General features: G+C 45.8%; 1 protein-coding gene across 1 annotated transcript in view; it reads left to right on the top strand.

The window, feature by feature from the left end:
• Nucleotides 1–18,837, top strand: part of GALNT9 (polypeptide N-acetylgalactosaminyltransferase 9) — a 1,283,051-nt gene that overhangs the window by 634,807 nt on the left and 629,407 nt on the right. Inside the window, exon 5 of the mRNA XM_069619988.1 lies at nt 5,362–5,559. Within this exon, the coding sequence (XP_069476089.1) occupies nt 5,362–5,559 (198 nt within the window). The remainder of the gene's footprint in view (nt 1–5,361; nt 5,560–18,837) is intronic.

The following is an 18,837-nucleotide window of genomic DNA, read 5'->3' as shown; positions in this document are numbered from 1 at the left end:
CCATAACGACTGTCCCCTTCCTACTTAAAATGATCGATAAATTAGCCTACAACCAAATACAAACCCATCTCAAACAAAACAATTTACTAGGAACCAGACAATCTGGTTTTAGGCCCAATCACAGTACGGAGACTGCCCTCTTGGATTTAAAAATCCAATTGGATTCTATCAGAGACTCAGGCAAACTAGCCACCCTTCTGCTACTGGACTTATAAGCAGCATTCGATCTGGTAGACCATGACAAACTTTGCGACACTCTAAAAAAAGATTTTAATTTTTCTACTAACGCTACTCAGTGGATCAAATCTTTTTTAACGGACCGCACATCCAGAGTTGCCATCGGTAACTATGCAGCGGACTCTATAGTAGTACCCACAGGAGTCCCCCAGGGATCCTGCCTCTCGTCCCACCCTCTATAATGCATATACTAAACTCCTCTTCTCGGCTCTTGACGATATGGGTGTCATCTACACCAACTTTGCAGATGACACCCAGATCCTCATCCCCATCACAGGTGACTACACCCAGGACACTGACACTATCAACAAAGTTTATTCTATAATCCAAAATTGGATGGCCCTAAACAGTCTCTGCCTTAACGATGAGAAAAGGAGGTCCTCATCGTGGGCTCCCAAAAAAGAATAAGCACCTCCACACTAACTACTCTCACATCAACATAGACGGTACACAGATCCCAGTACTCAAACAAGTTAAAACTCTTGGTGTATATATAGATGCCAACCTCACTATGCACAAACAAATAGCAGCCCTCTCCTCTTCCACAGCCTACACAGCAAAACGTATTGCAATCAGCCGCCAATTTCTCACCCCCACAAACTGCATCACTCTGGCCAGAGCGCGGATCTTAACGAAACTGGATTACTGTAACATCCTCTTCCTAGGAACCTCCAAAACCAACTTAAATAAAATCCAACTATTACAAAACAAAGCCCTTAGAGCGGCTCTAGGTATAAAGAAATCAGGACATATATCTAGCATCAGGAGAGAAAACCACTGGCTGCCTATTGAAGCAAGTGTCATCTTCAAAACACTCAGCACCGTCCATAAATGCATCACCAACAAAGCGCCTAGCTACCTCAACAACATCATCAAAAGAAAATCCCCTGTAGGACACTGAGATCTAATAAACTGGCCCTCTTGGAAGTTCCTCAATACAAATAAAGTACACAGGAGGAAGTAGTTTCAAAGTCTTAGCCCCTTCGCACTGGAACGCACTACCCCTTAGTATCAAAAATGAGGACTCCCTACTAAGATTCAAAAAAGCACTGAAAACCTGGTGATTTAACAAATATTAACCTAACAAAATGCTATTGGCTCACTGCCCCCTTTGAATCTAAACAACTAACGTAACCCCATGGCCCTCATGTTCCACCAGGGGTCGCCTCTAGATCTGCAACTAGTGTTCAAACAAAATATGACCTGCTTCTGACCGATTGGAATTCAGTATAAGAAATGTAATCCCATGATTCATGTGTATTTTAGTTTAAATATGTTCTATGTTATGGTAACTGTAACACTATATAAAAATGCTACTATTTATTTAATTTTCGCCGTGATACCCGCGAGTCTGGGCGAGTAACAAATGTAATAAATAAAAATAAATAAAATAGAAATTGTGCATCCGTGTTGTGTTGGGTAATCTGGAGAACTGTTTCTTGCGCGTGGATTTCTCTGGGACATGGTGAGTTAGAGAGCATGCGTGGTAGGGGTGGTGGGTGTGTCAAGGGCTTGCTTTGTGTGTTGCTTGCTGTCTAGGTGGAGGAGCTATTGTGGAAGGTAGCTGGTTGAGAGTTAGCTGATATCAACAGAGCTGTATTGCATATCTTCCATTATACATCGAGTTTGTGGACACACCTTGGGGTGCGGGTTCTTTTATCCATATTGGCATTATGTGGAACTGTGCCGCGCCTAATAGTCCTTTAATGGGGCTATGACATGCACTGGAGTATGGATTGGATGATGCTATCATATTGTGACGAGGTATGTCACTAGGGGTCATTTCATACCTTGGCACAACTTATTTATTTATTTTGTTGGTTGGAAACGCAGATCCGGGATTCGAACCACTGTTGCTCTGCTGGTCTTGCTTCCAAGACGAGCACGTTGCCCCTGTGCTATCCTCCGAATAGGCAGGAGTGCAGAGTATCACTGTAACGCGAGACCTCCAGACAAGAAAATACACTCCTATAAGGAAAAAGGCTCAGTGCACCTCTTTGCAAGGAAAACAAGATTTATTCTGTATACAAAAAGGAAAAAGGGTGACAGGAGGTCGCATAGAACTAAACTGCTACAGAGCTCTCTGTTAGTTCAAAGCGAAAACAAGTTTATGAGGAAAAACTGGGCCTAATCACAAGTTTGGCGTATCCTGGCAGTAAATCTGCCGGAATACCACCCAATGTAATTACCATTGCCATCACTTCGTCTGGCGGTATTACTGCCCTCCCCTAGCAGCAACTGGTGGAATAAACACATATTATAATTAATTTATCACAAAGTACCACAAATGCAGCATTTCCGCTGTGTGATATGGTGCATCCTGCCAGCCACTTTTATAGACCTACTACCAAAAACCAGGACCACTGCATTTTACAATGGAAACATTATCTTGAGAAAGGGGGATAGAGCCCCCAATTTCCAGGACATTCCCAGAAAAACCAGGCCATCTGATCACCCAGTGCTTTAGCCGTCATTTTACTATGCATTGTGCACTGTGTACATTTTGTGCAGCACCTTGAATAAAGGCGATATGTAAACATCACAGATAAATAAATAAACATTAGAGGACCTGGTTCCATCACAGGGCCTTTAGAAGAAGGAACGTCGGACCGAGATCATTGTGTCCTGGTCAAACTTAGAGACACAAGTGGTCTGACATGCGAGTACTTGTGAACCACTCTGGCATGTCCAATCAATGTTTGATTTCTACAACACATAGCCAGAAACTGCATCTTTAGCACATCAAGCAAAGGTGCGCCCACTGCACTGTGAAAATGCGCATTCTGAAGTGCGGCGCTAGGCCCGTGGAACACGCCTCACGCGGACCGTGTTGCCATTATTACGCCCTAGCCCTGCAAGACATACTTTTTCCGTTCCACCTTCTGTTAAAAGCAATCGCATGTTTATTATTGACTATTTATTCTGCTATTTGTCAACCATTTTGCATCTATTAGCTGTACGTTAAAGTGTGCATTTTGTATTTTCTGTAATCATGCACAGGTGCACTCTGAAGATCTTTTGCCTGTATGTCACAAGACAGAAAAATAAAATGTGGACACGCCGAAACCCAAGGGTATCACAGCGTTGGTTACTTAAGAACTTGGCATATTACAGTTTTAGGATTCTGGTCACATGCGTACACGCAGTTACAACATGTTAAGAACATTGACAGCATTGGTTAGGGTCTTGGATTTGTCAGGATTTGATCAATGTCTTGAAACGCTGGTGCGATAGTTCATTTCTAATGTGAGCCGATGGTGGGTTCCAAAGCGTTGGTGCAGCAGCTGGGAAGCCAGCGCCTCCCAGCCTTTTGCTCTTGTAACGAGGAACATTCGGGAATGCGCTGGTACGTGATCTTAGGGACCGAGTGGAGGCCTTTTGGGTTGCGCTGTCGTTCATATAGATGGAACCTTTAGAATGTACTTTGCCTCTGCAGGTATATGTAGTCGTGGCGACAGATGACGACTTGCATTATGATCTTCGAAAACATATGAGGCTCCGATACCTGCGGTCTTTCGGCGCAATAGAAACAAACAAACAAATAAATAAATGAAAAGAGAGAGGGAGGGAATGTAAGGGACCTTAAGTCGAGTGAGCTCAGAACATGTTGAATCTGGCAGTAGATGAGTGCACTCTAATCTTGTCTCGGTTAAAACAAAATGATTGGAGTATGACTGGTGTAATATGTGCAAGGGGATACAACGATACAAGCTATAGAGCTTCTTAGCTGAAGACAATCAAAAACGGGGTACACTTTAAAATTATTTAAATCGATTTCCAGATGCAAAATATAGACATATGTTTCTGAGGCTTCGTGTGGATTTACTCCCAACTAAGGGGATTCAGGGGATGCGACGCCTTCAGGAGATGACTTTGTCAACCTGTAGTTTCTGTTGTTCTCCACAGGAGGTGGAGAGTACAGAACATTTATTAATACACTGGCCCTCATTACAACCCCGGCGCTAAACCATGGCGCTATTAGCACCATGGTTGGTGCCGGTGTTGTAACGAGTCCGCCATGGTGGAATGGGGAAATACCGCCCCATTCCAAGGTTGGCGGGGCGGTATTTCCCCATTTCACCATGGCCCTTCCCCATTCCCGTTTTCGCCCCATAGAGCTCAATGGGACTGGGGAAGGCGCTAAGTACGGTACCGCAAATTGCGGTACCGTAATTAGCACCGAGGTCCCTTTGCGGCACCCTGCTTTAACGGCTGGTAAAACCAGCCGTTACGGTCGGTTCCCGCAAAGGGACCTCGTAATCAGGCGTTAAGGGTTTAACGGCATTGACACCTTTTACGGTGCCGTTAAACCCTTTAACGCCAGGGTCGTAATGACCCCCACTGTGCAGTTCTAACGGGGGGAGGTTAAATATTTGTAATAGAACATTAGTTCCATAGGTAATTAATTATTCGTCGTGAGGAACTGTGGAAAAGATTGAATAGTGGTTTTTATAACTCCCTAACTGTTTATTTATTTCGCTATTTATAAAGTGTGCCGATCCCTGGGGCCACTATTGGCGTCATAAAGTTCCTAAGGTGCTTAAGGTTTATTAAATTGGCTGATACATTTGAAAGATATGTAATTGATGAATTGATCATTTTTATTTGTATTATGGATTCATAAAGGCAAATAACGGACAACTGTATTTTATAAGGCAGATGTATGAACATTATATGTATATTAATGTCGTTGTAAGTGTTTGATAATGATTTTAAAGATGATTTTGGAATGCTGTACTGTTATTATGTGATGTTTGATGTGTAAGGTTTTAAATAAACCAGCACATTAATTAAACAAAATAAAAAGCACAGAAAATAAAAAATAACACAATTTTCTTCTTTAGACGGCAAAACTGTAAAACACATCTAGAGATTGTGCACATGCATACACAAATGTTCTTTTTCTAACTATGCATCCATACATAACTCTTCTAATTGTGTGTATATATGTAGTTCTGAAAATGACCTATTGTACCGCTCATGTCTGAGTGACCCTCTGTGACTTTTGCTCCGCCCACTGTCAATCATATATGTGTTTTACCCCATTCCTTTGTATGTCCATCCAGTCAGAGTTTGGGCAGGGGTGCTCTTTTTCCTTATACTAACCTCAGGTCTCTCTTCCAGGGTGGAGCCGGCAATGACGCGCATCAAGGCCGACCGGCGGCGCATCGTTCTACCGGCCATTGACAACATTAAGTACAACACGTTTGAGGTCCAGCAGTATGCCAACGCTGCACACGGGTACAACTGGGGGCTCTGGTGCATGTACATCATCCCTCCCCAGGACTGGCTGGACAAAGGTGACGAGTCGGCTCCTATCAGGTACATTAATGCCCTGACCACGCTAACTTCCATGGCCGCCATATTGTACTACATGAAGGGTAATGAGACTCCTCAATACTGCAATGGGGTTATCCAAGTATAACTAATGTCTCTCATGCAAATCATGAAACCTTATTCTTTTCAGTCTTACTTTTCTAATTGTGCGACTGTTTCGCTCAGATTTCCACAGTTTGGTTTTGCCATTTCTGTACATTTTAAGTTTGAATGTGCACTGATTTGGTCTCTGTACTGGCAATGGTGTGTTTATGTATTTGCCGCACAGTTGCTGGTGTAAATTAGAACATGTGTTGTTACAGCAGTCTGCTGAGACTATACAGGAATACATTCAATGATTCTCTCCCAGGTTGTTTACTGGTGCAGGCCTGTGCAGCATTAGAGGTTGTTGTGAGACCAGGGGTGGCCTCTAAGCTCCCGTGAGATTTGGGGAGGTCCATCGTGGCACCCATTTAGCTTCCTTATGCCTCGGGATACGCAGTCTAATGTCCAATGAGTGGTGCGGGAGAAGGCCAGTTTCACCACTTGCTAGCGAGGCTGAACACTAAGGCTGAACTCTCCGTCACATGCCATTGCCAATGATAAGCACACTCTCCCACTACACATCTCTGCGGTCCCTCACTTGCATTGCATGGCTCTCCACTTTGGGGTTCTCTTTGACAGCAAACCCAGACTCTGCCACTCCATCCCGCCCACTGCCACTTCTGCCAAGATTAACCCTCTCAACACAAGGGAGATCTGCCCCCTCCTCACCCACCACTCAGATAGGAAATCTGTTCTTTCATGATCGGAAAACTGGACTACTGCTTGGGCCTGCTCATAGGTATTCCTGTCTACTCCTTCACATCCCTAAACATAGTTCCGGAGTTTCATGTATCACCAATCTAACTATGAATTTCAGTGCGAGTAGTTGAGGTTTGTATATGGTCAGGAGGTGTTACATTATGTGGCATGACAAGTTCTGGCCTCAGAGTGGGATGTGACACTGATGAAAGGTACGCTATACGTACCCTCTGCAACATAACCAGATACTTCCCCACCTGGAACATACATACTGGATGGCTCTCCATGCTTAATCCTGCTCTTTAAGTTCCTACTCCTGTTCAAATCTATCCATGCTGCTGCTCACCTCTTACCTCCTTGGCTGCATCTCTCTTTAGCCTCCTTATCAAACTCTATGATCCTCTTGTCTCTGGCAAACTTTCCATCTCCTTCGCCCCCTCTGGTTCCTCCCGCTCCCACTCCTACTCTCTATGTGCCTCGTTCGACCGTGAAACTCTTCCCCTGTCCATCAAAGGCAGCCCATCAGTGGAATTGTTCAAGGCCAGGCTCCAGCGCCACCTGCTATCCAGTGGTGGGGTCCCCTCTGCCCCCTCACTGCTCCTCTGCAACTGTGCCCTCACCTTACTCTTTCTGATAATGTCATTCATGGTGTAGATATGTACATTGTAGCTATATAGATTCTGGCCCTAGGCCCTCAATGTGTAGATCATTGCGTTCCCTAGCTCCCTAGTTACTGTCCGTGGTCTATGTCCCACTATGCTATCCCTCCATTTATTTCATCAATTTCGTACCACACATTTGAGGGATATATCCCCTGGACTCCCCAACACTCTGGCCACGCGAGGGATATATCCCCTGGACTCCCCGACACTCTGGGCACCCGAGGGATATATCCCCTGGACTCCCCGACACTCTGGCCACGCGAGGGATATATCCTTTGGGCTCTCCCGCACTCTGGAAAGTTGAGGGATATAACCCGTGACCTCTCCCCAGTCTGAGCACAGGGTGGATATGTTCTCCGGACCCCCCACAAACCCCTATACTCTGGGCACCAGAGGGATATATCCCCTGGACTCCCACAAACGATGGGCACCCGAAGGATATATCCTCTGAGCTCCCCTACACTTTGGGCACCTGAGAGATATATCCCCTGGACTCCCCCACACTCTGGGCACCCGAGGAGAATATCCCCTGGACTCCCACCTCTCTGGGCTCCCGAGGCATATATCCTTTGAGCTCCCCCACACTTTGGGCATCCGAGAGATATATCCCCTGGACTCCCCCACACTCTGGGCACCGAGGGATATATCCCCTGGATATCCCCACACACTGAGCACCTGAGGGAAATATCCCCTGGACACCCCCAAACTCTGGGCACCCGAGGGATTTATCCACAGGACTCCTCCACAAGCTTGGCACCGAGGGGGTAAATAGTTTGGGCTCCCCCGCACTCGGGGCCCTTGAGGGGTAGAAACCTTGAACTCTCCCGCACTCTGGGCGCCTGAGTGATGTCTTCTCTGCATTATCCTGAACGCTGAGCGTCTGACATGCCCGGATTGGCTGGTTGCATTATTACACTTGTTAGTCACATTCCTGATGCTAGCTGCATTTGTATTATTTGCTTCGTTTGATTATTTGATAATAATTTCCACTGTCTTATTTATTTTTCTCCTGCTATTGTGCCTGCATTCAGGTTAGCCCTGCTGAGCTCTTGCAGTGAGCAACAGGAAGCCTGTCCTCTTAGACGTCTTCTGCTTCCCTTCTGCCTGTGAACAGCGCCTGGCATTCACAGGAACTATCACACTTCTAGCTTGGCACACCCTGCCTACCTCCACTTGGAGGGTCAGAATGGCATTCTAAGGCTGCAGCTGGGCCTGTGAGGGTTGGCATTGGCATTCTTCCCACCCACACTTCAGCCAACTCTACCTCTATTTGCAATTGCAACCTTTTTCCGTGTTGTTTTAGTCGTGTTTTGTGAGTATCATCTCGCCTCAGCTAAAGGGCTGCTCGTATCGAATGTGTGATGAGTAAACTAGACCCTCGCAGGTAGAACGAAACCCGTATTTACCTCTGGCCTCTGATCAGCCATAAAGAGCCGCGGGATCAAGAACCTGCCCTGTCTAACAACGTCCCAATGGCTTTCTTTCAAAGGAGTCGATGGTACATAATGTATGGCCATTGAAGCTCAGGCAAAGACATTGGAGTCCCAGCAGCTGAGCCTGATGTTGGTCTCCCCAGATCTGCGTCTGCCCACTGCGCATGCGCCATGTCAACATCTGGGGCCGAGTCTGGGAGGCGGACCATCGTGGGAGCACAGGCTAACCTGGCGAGGGCAAGGAGGTAGAATACCGGGCAAGGGCAATGAAGTGGAAGAATTCATGAACTCTCTCCATCTTTGGCTAGAAAAATATTGTGACCATGGAAGTAGTTCAAGGGGCGTCACTCGTCAGGGGTTGTGTTTGCGAACTCTATGGTTTCCCATGCAGCTTCTCTCATCTCAAAACACTATACTTTCTTGTGAGCCATCACCTGAGCCTCTACTGGTAGATGCGCAGAGAGCAGGAATTACTGTATTCTTCTTATGGTGTTTCTCAATCCTCTTTCTGGATTTTATCAGGGTCATGTGATGTCAATACTGTAGAGGAGCAGTTGTACGCATTTTCCGTGACTCCCGCCACCTCACCACCATCATACTGAAACAGCAGGAGAAGGATCCTATGTGAGACTCCATGTGTTATGCCTATAACGCATCAAGTGTACGAGAGAAGATATGCACTCAGACAACCGAATCAAACATATCCTAGCACTGAAAGTGTGGAAGGTTGCCATATGGAAGGATGTCAGTACGCACCATTGGACATCATGGGGCGCTGAGTGAAATCTGATGACGGCAGAGTGCTGTCATAAAGCAGATATACAAGGACATACTGAAAAAGTATGAAAATACTGAACAGTGACGATGTAACTGAAGCGATAAGAGAAACATGTATGCAACGATAAAGTTATCATGAATGCAAAAGAAGACAAATTAACTTGCTGACCAATAAGTGTAAATACGCAGTAACGCAAGGTAGACACAATACATAGAAGCTTGTTATAGAGATATATATAACGTGGCTAGGATGGCCATAGTTCGAAAATAGATGCCCGCTTGTGTTAATATTCAATTCAGCTATCACAGAAACAGATCAGGGCTGCAGAGTCAGGAGATGCTGGAAGAACAGCTTTGAGTGCAAAACAAAGAGGAGTCTATGTTGGCTTGTGATCAAAGATGCTATTTTTAAGGAATATCTGCAAAGCACGATGGGAGACAGATGGATAAGCCATGGATGAGTTAGACGCTGGAGTGGTTTGAGAGGAAAGGGTGGTTCTTCAAGGACAAATGGTGAGCAAAGAGGATGGAGAACAGTGATAGCCCTCATAGAAGGATACAGGCTAGCAGATTTGACAGATGAGGAGTTTTATAAGGATGAGTACTCAGATGATGAATTAGTATTCTTCAGAAATCTTACTTATTGGATAAAAGTAGGAATAGAGAAATACTGTGGAAAAGGGTGTTGGTAAAAAGAAAGAATTATTTTTCCAAGAAGATTTAGAGAAAGTGTCAAAGATTTTATGCACCACAAGTCCATATGACGTGGGTCTATTAAAATGAGTGGGAGAAGAAGTTAAAATCAAGCTTAAACTAGAAGCACTTTTGCCACATACAAAACAATATCCGATGTCCAGAAAGGCAGATGAAGGTATATTCAAGACATTTCTGCTTTGATGAAGCAAGGAATATTGGTACCATCCGATTCTCCATGTAACATGTCTGTGTACCCAGTGAGGATATCAACAGGGGGGTCGTGGAGATTTATTCAGGACCATTGCCTTCTAAACAATATAGTCAAAGCTGAGTTTCCTTTAGTTCTCAATCCCACAATATTAATGTACAACATACCACTTAAGGCCAAAAATGTTACAGTCATAGATTTAAAGAATGTACTCTTTTCAATCCCCCTCCTTGAATCTCCCCTTCAATACAACAATACATGGATTTAAGGAGATCAGAGAAAAGTTGAGGGTGATGAGGCTTATGGCCCTCCAGAACAGGTATGTCCTGGACTTAATTGCAGCAATGGAAGGAGGCGTGTGCACCAAGATCGGGTCTTCTTGCTGTACATTTACAACTGCCCATAATGAAGACAATGGGACTTGGACAGAAGCAATAACAATGTTGTCGACCTTGCATACAGAAATTGTGGAATAAGTAGCCAAGGATGAAGAGGACAGCTGGTTTTTGTCTCTGTTCTCATGGATTACAACTCGTTTGGCAAATGCCTTTAAATTACTTGGAGCAGTACTAGTGTTTGTATCGCTAGGATTTTGTCTCAAAAGGATCATGTTAGGATGATGTAAGAAGACAGCCAAGAAAGCTATTAGGATGAAGATTGATATAGTCGCTGGAACTAGTGAGCAGATGCAAATTGAGGAAAGTAACTGTGAGAATATAAAGAAATGTACCCTTGCACCTCCAGGAATGAAGATCTACTACCCTAAAGAGCATACAAAATATGTAGGATGATGGATATTTTGTTCATCATCACGAGATTGCTGTCACTTGACCTGGAGTGTGGATGAACATATAAAGAATGCAGGTCACCTGAGGGGGGTGACAAAGATATGGGTCCCAAAGAAACGACAGTATGAAGCGATGATAAAGGAGAATGAAGAGAGGAATGTGGTTGAGGACCCAACCAGAGAGGGATGGTAGAGGAGCAGTTGGATACATTTTCCCTAATTCCCACCCCCTCACAGCCGTCATACTGGAATAGCAGGAGAAGGGCCCTATGTGAGACTCCATGTGTTAGGCCTATACTGCATCAAGTGTACGAGAGACAATATGCACTTAGACAAATGTATCTAATGTATTCCCACACTGAAAGTGTGGAAGGATGCCATATGGAAGGATGTCATTACTTAGAGGTAGTTTGAGACGTGTCTTACAGATAAGAGACAGACAATAAAGTACTAGCCTGTATACATTCTATATATCGACACGTTCCCCTAATCAATCCCTTCCGTTAATAGGGTTTATGGCTTGCCACGTAGTATTACATCATAGATGACACGTATTGTGGTATAAGACCTCTGTGTAATCAAGTTTGTGTGTGAGTGCGCAAGCATCCGTCTGATGTCTGCCAGTTGAACCTGCTTTATTAAATTGAGAATAAAGAAGTACTTTGTCATCTTCTTTGAGTCTGTCTGGTTATTTGGTCTGAGATCTTCATAGGTAACTCCATTTAGCACAAGGGACCCTTCAAGGTGCTAGAGCACACTACTTTTGATATCTTCATGGGAAAGGGCCATGCAATATCACGTATTTTATTTTATCACTGTAGTTTTGGTGAGATGTCATCAGTGGTCATCAGTGGACCGTAGCTTAGGGAACTTGTGCAACCTTTGGCCAGACCCCCTTCAGCTGTTCTTGGAATAATGGATAAACCAAGTTGTCCAGGTATATACAGTGTCATCCCTTTTCTCTCTCATATCTTTGTCCATTGTCTTTTTGTCCATGGTCTGTCCATGAATCCCAGCCATTACGCCCATGGTCTCCATGGTCTCCATTTTACAGGGGTATACATGGGCAGGCAACCTTCAGTGATCCATGGTATCATGGATGAACAGAGTTGTTCATGTATGTACGTGGTCATCCCTGTTTTGTTTCTGATTTTTGTCAAGGATCTGTTTATGAATCACAGCCATTAAGTTCATAGTTTCTGTCCATGTGGTCCAAGGTATCATGGATACACCATTCTGCCCATGTACCTACCTGGTCATCACTCTTCTGTCTGTCCCAGTTATTTGTGTCCGTGGTCTATCCCTGAATCACAGCCATTATGTCCATGGCCTTGTTCAGATAACGGGTGTACAAGGACAGGTACCAGACCTGTCCATTGTTATCAGTGGTCAGCCCTGTTTATGTTCAATGTATTCTGACCATGGTTTGACCATGATGCATTGACATTAAACTTGCATTTTACACAACTCTTTATTCTGTCGATAATTATTGCATTATAGGAAGTATGAATGTTTGGAACGTGCGTGTTTATTTCTGTTAACAACTACTTAATAGTTACTTTTTTTCTGCACCTCATCAATGGACCCCGAAAGCCCGCTCGTCGATAATTCTAATTCATTTTTGCCCAACCCATATGCCTGTCCTCTCCTCTCCATCTACTGAACACCTAGAAATCTAAATAAGTATTTAGGACAACCACTGTGCAATATGAGCAGGTGGCATAGCTCTCATGCATTGCAGGGCAGACTGTGGCCATCTTCCACCAGGACAGAAAAGTGCATGCTCTGTTACTAAGGGCTTAATCCTATTTGCATACCCACAATCCTTTGCAAAACTGCAGTGCCTTATGTTATGTTTTCATCCCCACTTGCATAAGTACATTTCTAAAATAGTTCATATGGCCCATACACATATTTTCTTTCTCTTTATAACACTCTTATGCTCTTTTTACACTATGATGAATTCCTCCTGATATTGTAAAGGTCCTTTGTTAGTGTGGGCCTGCACTAAGCAAACACTTTTTGGGCAACAGGAATATCTGATCTTTTGTAAAGCATCTGTTTTCCTTTAGACAGGCATTCTCTGTGGTGGCTTAGTGTGAATGGAATACTCTGGTATTGTTGTACGGGGATGGCTGTGTCTTCCGGATATCCGTTCTAGGAAAATGCTCTTCTACGCCATTTTAATTTTTAAACACTTATTGATGACAATCCACAGGTAAAATGAGCAAGGTACAAACACATATGCCAAAACATAGATGTTCATGTCTATTCATGTCTATCAATGGTTATCCAATCACTTCAGGATCAGGGACAACCAGGTATGTCCCTAGTACCATGGACACCATTAGCCTGTGGTTACTCATGCTCTTTCCCTGAGTCATTTACCAACCCTCATTATTGCGTAATCATGGACACAAAATGGTCACCCATGGACTCTGTCCATGGCTAAGCATGGTAAAACCACCATGGTTTTTCCATATACTTAGAAAAAGGAAGATACAAATGATTGATTGATTGATTGATATTTTATTTCTATCGCGCTCATACACAAGTGTTTCAGAGCGCGACCAGGCAGGGAAAGGGAACAGGGGAGAACAAAACAGCGATCTTACTAGGTCCAGTGACATTGAGAACGTGCAAGTGCAGGGTAGAGGGAGAAGGGGGAGAAGTGCATGGAAGGGGGAACAAAAGGAGAGTGCGGAGCGAGAAGGAAAATAAAAATAATAATAAATTAATAAATAAAAAGGCAACAAACAATGGGAGTGCAGCCAGCAAGCAGGCTTTGTAGGTCTGAAAGTGGAGGAAGAAAAGGGGAGGTCTGTATGGGTACAGATACAGACCCCAGTGCAGGGGGTGGGCCGGAGGCAGTGCGTGAGTGTGGGCAAGATGAGCAGGTACCTGGGCCCAGAGGACAGAGGGTGGCCAGGTGCATGGTGCCAAGAGAGAGTAGAATCAACAGGGGAATGGGGAGGAGAAGGCAGAAGCAAAGAGGAAGGTTTTGAGGTGCTTCCGGAACCGGAAATGGTTCTCCTCAAGTTTTAGAGTGGCAGGGAGGTTGTTCCAGAGGGAGGCCCCAGCCGAAGACAGAGATCTACCCCCAGCTCGTTTCTTTGAGAAACAACTGACCCTTAGGGAGTTAGAGGTAGAGGAGCGGAGTGCTCGAGATGGGAGGTATTTTCGGAGTGATAGCTGAAGGTATGTTGGACCCAGGCCCCAGAAAGCCTTGTGGACAATGCAGAGGGTTTTGAATTTAATCCTTGCATTCACTGGGAGCCAATGGAGAGATTTCAGAACTGGAGAGATACAATCCCAGGGCTTGAGGCCAAGGACAAGTCTCGCAGTCCTGTTCTGGATAAGTTGTAAAGGGCGGAGAGTAGAGGCAGCTAGATTAAGAAAGAGGCTGTTGCAATAGTCCAGCTTAGAGAGAACCAGAGGTTGGGAGGCAGTGAGCTTCTGGGGGAATGAGAGGAAAGGAAGAATACCTATGAGGAGGTGCAGTAAGAGGTTTGAATTTTTTGATACATCAGCGATGTGGGCAGAAAAGGAGAGTGTGGAAAAAAAGGTGACACCAAGGTTCTTGGCCTCGCAGGTGGGGATAGGAGGAGGGCCAAGGGAGGCCGGCCAGAGAGTGAGGGGAAAGGAAGGTGATGGTGTGCCAATAAGGAGGATCTCTGTCTTGCTGGCATTAAGACAAAGATCTTTGGCGGCCCACCAATCTTGGATGCCAGTTAGGCAATCAGTGATGAGAGAGGTGGAGGAGGTGGCCGAGGGCAGCCTGAAATGAGTTGAGTGTCGTCTACGTAGCACTGGAAGTTTGAGCAGAAAATGGCAATACAGCGGGCAGAGTTGCCAGGTATTGGTTGAAAAGCCAGGGCGAGAGGTTAGACCCCTGGGGAACACCACAGGTGGAGAGGAAGACAGATGATAGTAAGGACCCAAGTTGGACCTGGGAGGGTCGATCAGAGAGGAAAGAGGTCAGCCTGGCCAGAGCCTGATCGGTGATGCTCAAGTTATCCCGGAGACAGTTGAGCAGGATGGTATGTTTGACCGTGTCGAAGGCAGAGGAGAGATCAAGTAGGATGAGAACAGAGGGAATGCTAGAGTCAAGGTTGGAAAGCAGATATTCACAGATGTTCAGGAGAGCAGTTTCCATGCTTCTGCCAGATCTGAAGCCAGACTGATGGTCATGGAGACAGCCAACAGAATCAGAAAGAAGGTTTAGCTGAGAGATGGCCAGATTTTCAAGGAGTTTGCCTAAGAAGGGGGTAATGGAAATTGGGCGATAGTTGGCCGGACAAGAGGGATCCGCTGTGGGTTTCTTGAGGAGAGGATGCACAAGGGAGTGCTTAAGAGGGGAGGGGAATGATCCTGAGGCAAAGGAGTGCTTGCAGAAGTCGGCAGGGGCCGGAGCGAGGGTATCAATGTGGTCCTTGAGAGTTTTAGAGGAACAGGGATGAACCTGTTTTGACGAGGCTTTCATAGATCGGACTTGTCTAGCGACCTCATCAGGGGAGAAGAGGGGAAAGGAAGAGAAGGAGGGTAGGGGGGTGGCTGGAGGAGAGTCAGTGAGTACCGACAGAGAGAGGAGAGGGGGTGGAGGAGAGTGTGGACAGGATGTCCTGGGTTTTTGAGATAAAGTGTGAGGCCAGGGCATTGCAAAGAGCCTGAGAGGCAAGGGGAGGGGTAGAGACTGCAGCAGGTTGGCCAGTTCCTTACAAATTTTAAAGAGTTCGGCCGAGCTGTTAGATGCCGCACAGACACGGGCTTGAATGTGAACTCTCTTCTTGGTACGGACAGAGAGACGGTATTGCCTTTGGAGAAGGCGACAGGCCAGTTTGTCAGAGGATGAGCAGGAATCCCTCCATTTTCTCTCAGTCGCCCTACACCTACGTTTAAGTGTAGCTAGGTCGGAGTCATACCAGGAATTGCACTTGGCTTTGGACTTCAGGCGGATCCTCATGACAGGGGCAAGAACATCAAGAGTATCATAAATAGAAGAATAGAGAGAAGACAGGGCTGTGTCAGGGTGTGAGTCAGCCAGAGGAAGAGGGGGATGGGAGAAGGTGGAAGCAAAAGCCTCGACTGACACACGCTTCATGGGCCGGATGTCCAGGAAGGTAGGTGGCAGTGTTGGGGTAAGCTTGGCTTGGGGAGAAGAGAGAGAGAGATGAGAGGAGGTAGTGGTCACTCCAGGAGAGGGGAGTGGAGAGAGGGATATATAGGGGGAGGCTAGAGGAGATGAAGACATCAAGTGTGTGCCCTGCAGAGTGCGTTGGGCCAGATGGGAGGATAGAGAGGGAGAGGGAATCGCAGAGGTCGCGAAAGAGCAATGTTGAGGGACAGGGAGAATCAAGGTGAATGTTGAGGTCACCAAGGAGGAGGAGTTGAGTGATTGAGGCCAGGAGAGAGGAGGAGAGGTCAGCCCACTCAGAGAGAAAAGAGGTGACTTGACCAGGGGGCCGGTAGAGAGTGGCAACAGTAAGAGAGTGGCTAGGAGAGATTGAGAGCCTGCAGATGAGGCATTCGAAAGAGGAGTAGATCTGAGTGGGAATTATAGTGGCAGGAATCCACTCAGGAAAGATCAGGGCTACACCCCTCCAGGGCTAGTGGATCTGGGTGCGGAGAGGATGTTGTAGCCCTCAGGGAGTAGAGTGTCAAAGCTTGTGACAAAGCTGGCCATAAACCATGTCTCTGTAAGACCAAGAACGTCAAGGTCCAGTTCTTCATGGAAGTGGCAGATTTCAGGAGTGTTTGACAGCAGAGCGAGAGTTGAGAGTGGCAAGATGAAGAAGGTTGCCAGCCTTAAAGACTTTCCGGGGAGGGGTACAAAATCAGAGGTACGCCCTGCGGAGTTGTAGAGGTAGCCAGAAGATGGGCAGAGGAGGGAAGAGTGGGCAAGATAGCAAAGTAATGAGAGGAGGGGACAGCCGGAGAAGAAAGGGAGTTGATGAGGAGAGGGAAACACCTATCGAAGAGGAGGAGATTTGCCTGGGGACCTTGGACCATGACAGTGCCATTTAGGTAGACGTTAAGGATGACTCTGGAGAAGTCAAAAGAAGCCATGAGGACTTCCCAGCGAGTGCCACCATTTATGGGAGAGGAGGAGACAGGACAAAGCACAGAGATCATATGGGGGGTCTATAGATCAGGTGAAGGAATGACAATGAGGATGTCGGTGAGGGTCTGTCTGGAAGAGGCACTGGTATAGGTATCAGCAATAGGGAGACCAGGGTCGGAGGCCAAGATATCCTTTTTAAACTTCTTCTTTGCAGACTTAGTGAGAAGGGAAGGATAGTTAATAGAGAAGCAGAATGGAATGGAACACTGGTCTTATTTTTGCACGGTCATGTTGTCTCACGGTGTTCTGAACAATGTTGTATTTATACATTCTCAAAGCACTTAATGGAAAAAGCACTGAAAGCCTCAATGTTATTAACAAAGCAGGAACTTTTGTTGCTTTTCTTTATTTAAGGTTGTTAAGCACTTTTCAATGTTTAAACAATGTTTTGGGATATTCTGATCGCTGATACCTGCATATAATATTATGCTTCTCTAATGCGTTTGTTGTTATAAGAAGTAGCTCAAAAGGTTGTTGGTCAAGTTTGATCTGTGCTGCTTGGTCCAAATCGATTGTAAACGGTAGCATCTCCTGCGATTTCCATACTTTCCTCCCAGAAATGTGTCTAAGCATGGACCCGGGGATCGAACCTGTGTTGCTTTGTGTCATTTTGCTTCCAAGACAAGCACTTTGCTCCTGAGCTATCCTCCTGAGACATCCTCCCCAGGCATGCAATGTGTTCCTAACTGGTCGTTACTGGATTTCTATAAGGACAAACCAAACCAACAAGTATGTTCATGAAGGTAACTCAGACGGGTTCAGGATAGCTGTGCTCAAAATATGCATCAATGTGTTTTAGGAAGGTTCAAGAGAGGTCCATAGCAAACGTTCTTTACAGGGTCTTTGCTAAGCCTCTCCATCACTCAGAGTTACGGTTCTACAGCCTCCCAACCCAAACTCTCTCCTCCTGTGTAATGTCCCACCAAAAGCTCTTACCTGGGGGACTTGCTCTCGCTCCTTCCCCTTCCGCCTCTTTATCCTTGCGCTGCTCTTGTGCGATGGTACATGTAACAGGGTAGGGGTTAGAGGCACACTAGACACGAGAAAGGTGTAGTTAACGTGCAAGCAACAACTCATTACATTTATATAAAAATAGATGTTAGGAGTGGCCCCACGAATGAGGCTGACAACTGGGAGCTGGCAAACTTTATATCCCAGAGCGCATGCCAACAGTGGCTCAGGGATTGAGCGCACCCTACTGGTGGATGGGGTGGGCCAGCAGGAGTTTTCCATGTGGCGTTTCCACTCCATGTCGGGCAGTACTGCGGGTGTCAGAGGTGGTAGGGTAGAGGCTTTGTGTCTGTGTGGCACCACTCCCATCCCTCTGCAGAAAGAAGACCCAAGCCATGGTGGTGAAGGATGGGCACTACCTCTCCATGTACCAGTGTGCCATTTGAGGGGCAGGCTCACGTGCCGTTGTGGTTACTGTTGTGTGGCGTTCCTCATGGCAATGGGGCACCCAGGGACGTCATTTCACCAAAATACCACCGGTAGCGGAAGTGATATCACACAACCCTTGAAAAGTGATGGCATCACAGGATGTGATTTCATTTGACTCCACCCCGATGTGACATCACAGGAAGTGATGTAAGACAACCTTTCACCCATTGCCAAAACGGGAAGCGGTATCACATAGCATTGTTTCTAAGTACACTATGAAAAATATGGTTACGATATCACTGTAAGGTGATATACATTTCATACAAGAATGGATCATGATATATACCGTTAATATCAGTGTGTATAGGCCCATATTACTGTGAATGCAAGCAGACGTCCAAGGCCAAATGATAATG

The sequence above is a fragment of the Ambystoma mexicanum genome, chromosome 10, assembly GCF_040938575.1.
Source record: "Ambystoma mexicanum isolate Mex_15411 chromosome 10, UKY_AmexF1_1, whole genome shotgun sequence".
NCBI lineage: Eukaryota > Metazoa > Chordata > Amphibia > Caudata > Ambystomatidae > Ambystoma > Ambystoma mexicanum.
Note: the sequence above shows the minus strand (reverse complement) of the source record. Positions and strands in the feature narration are given on the sequence as shown.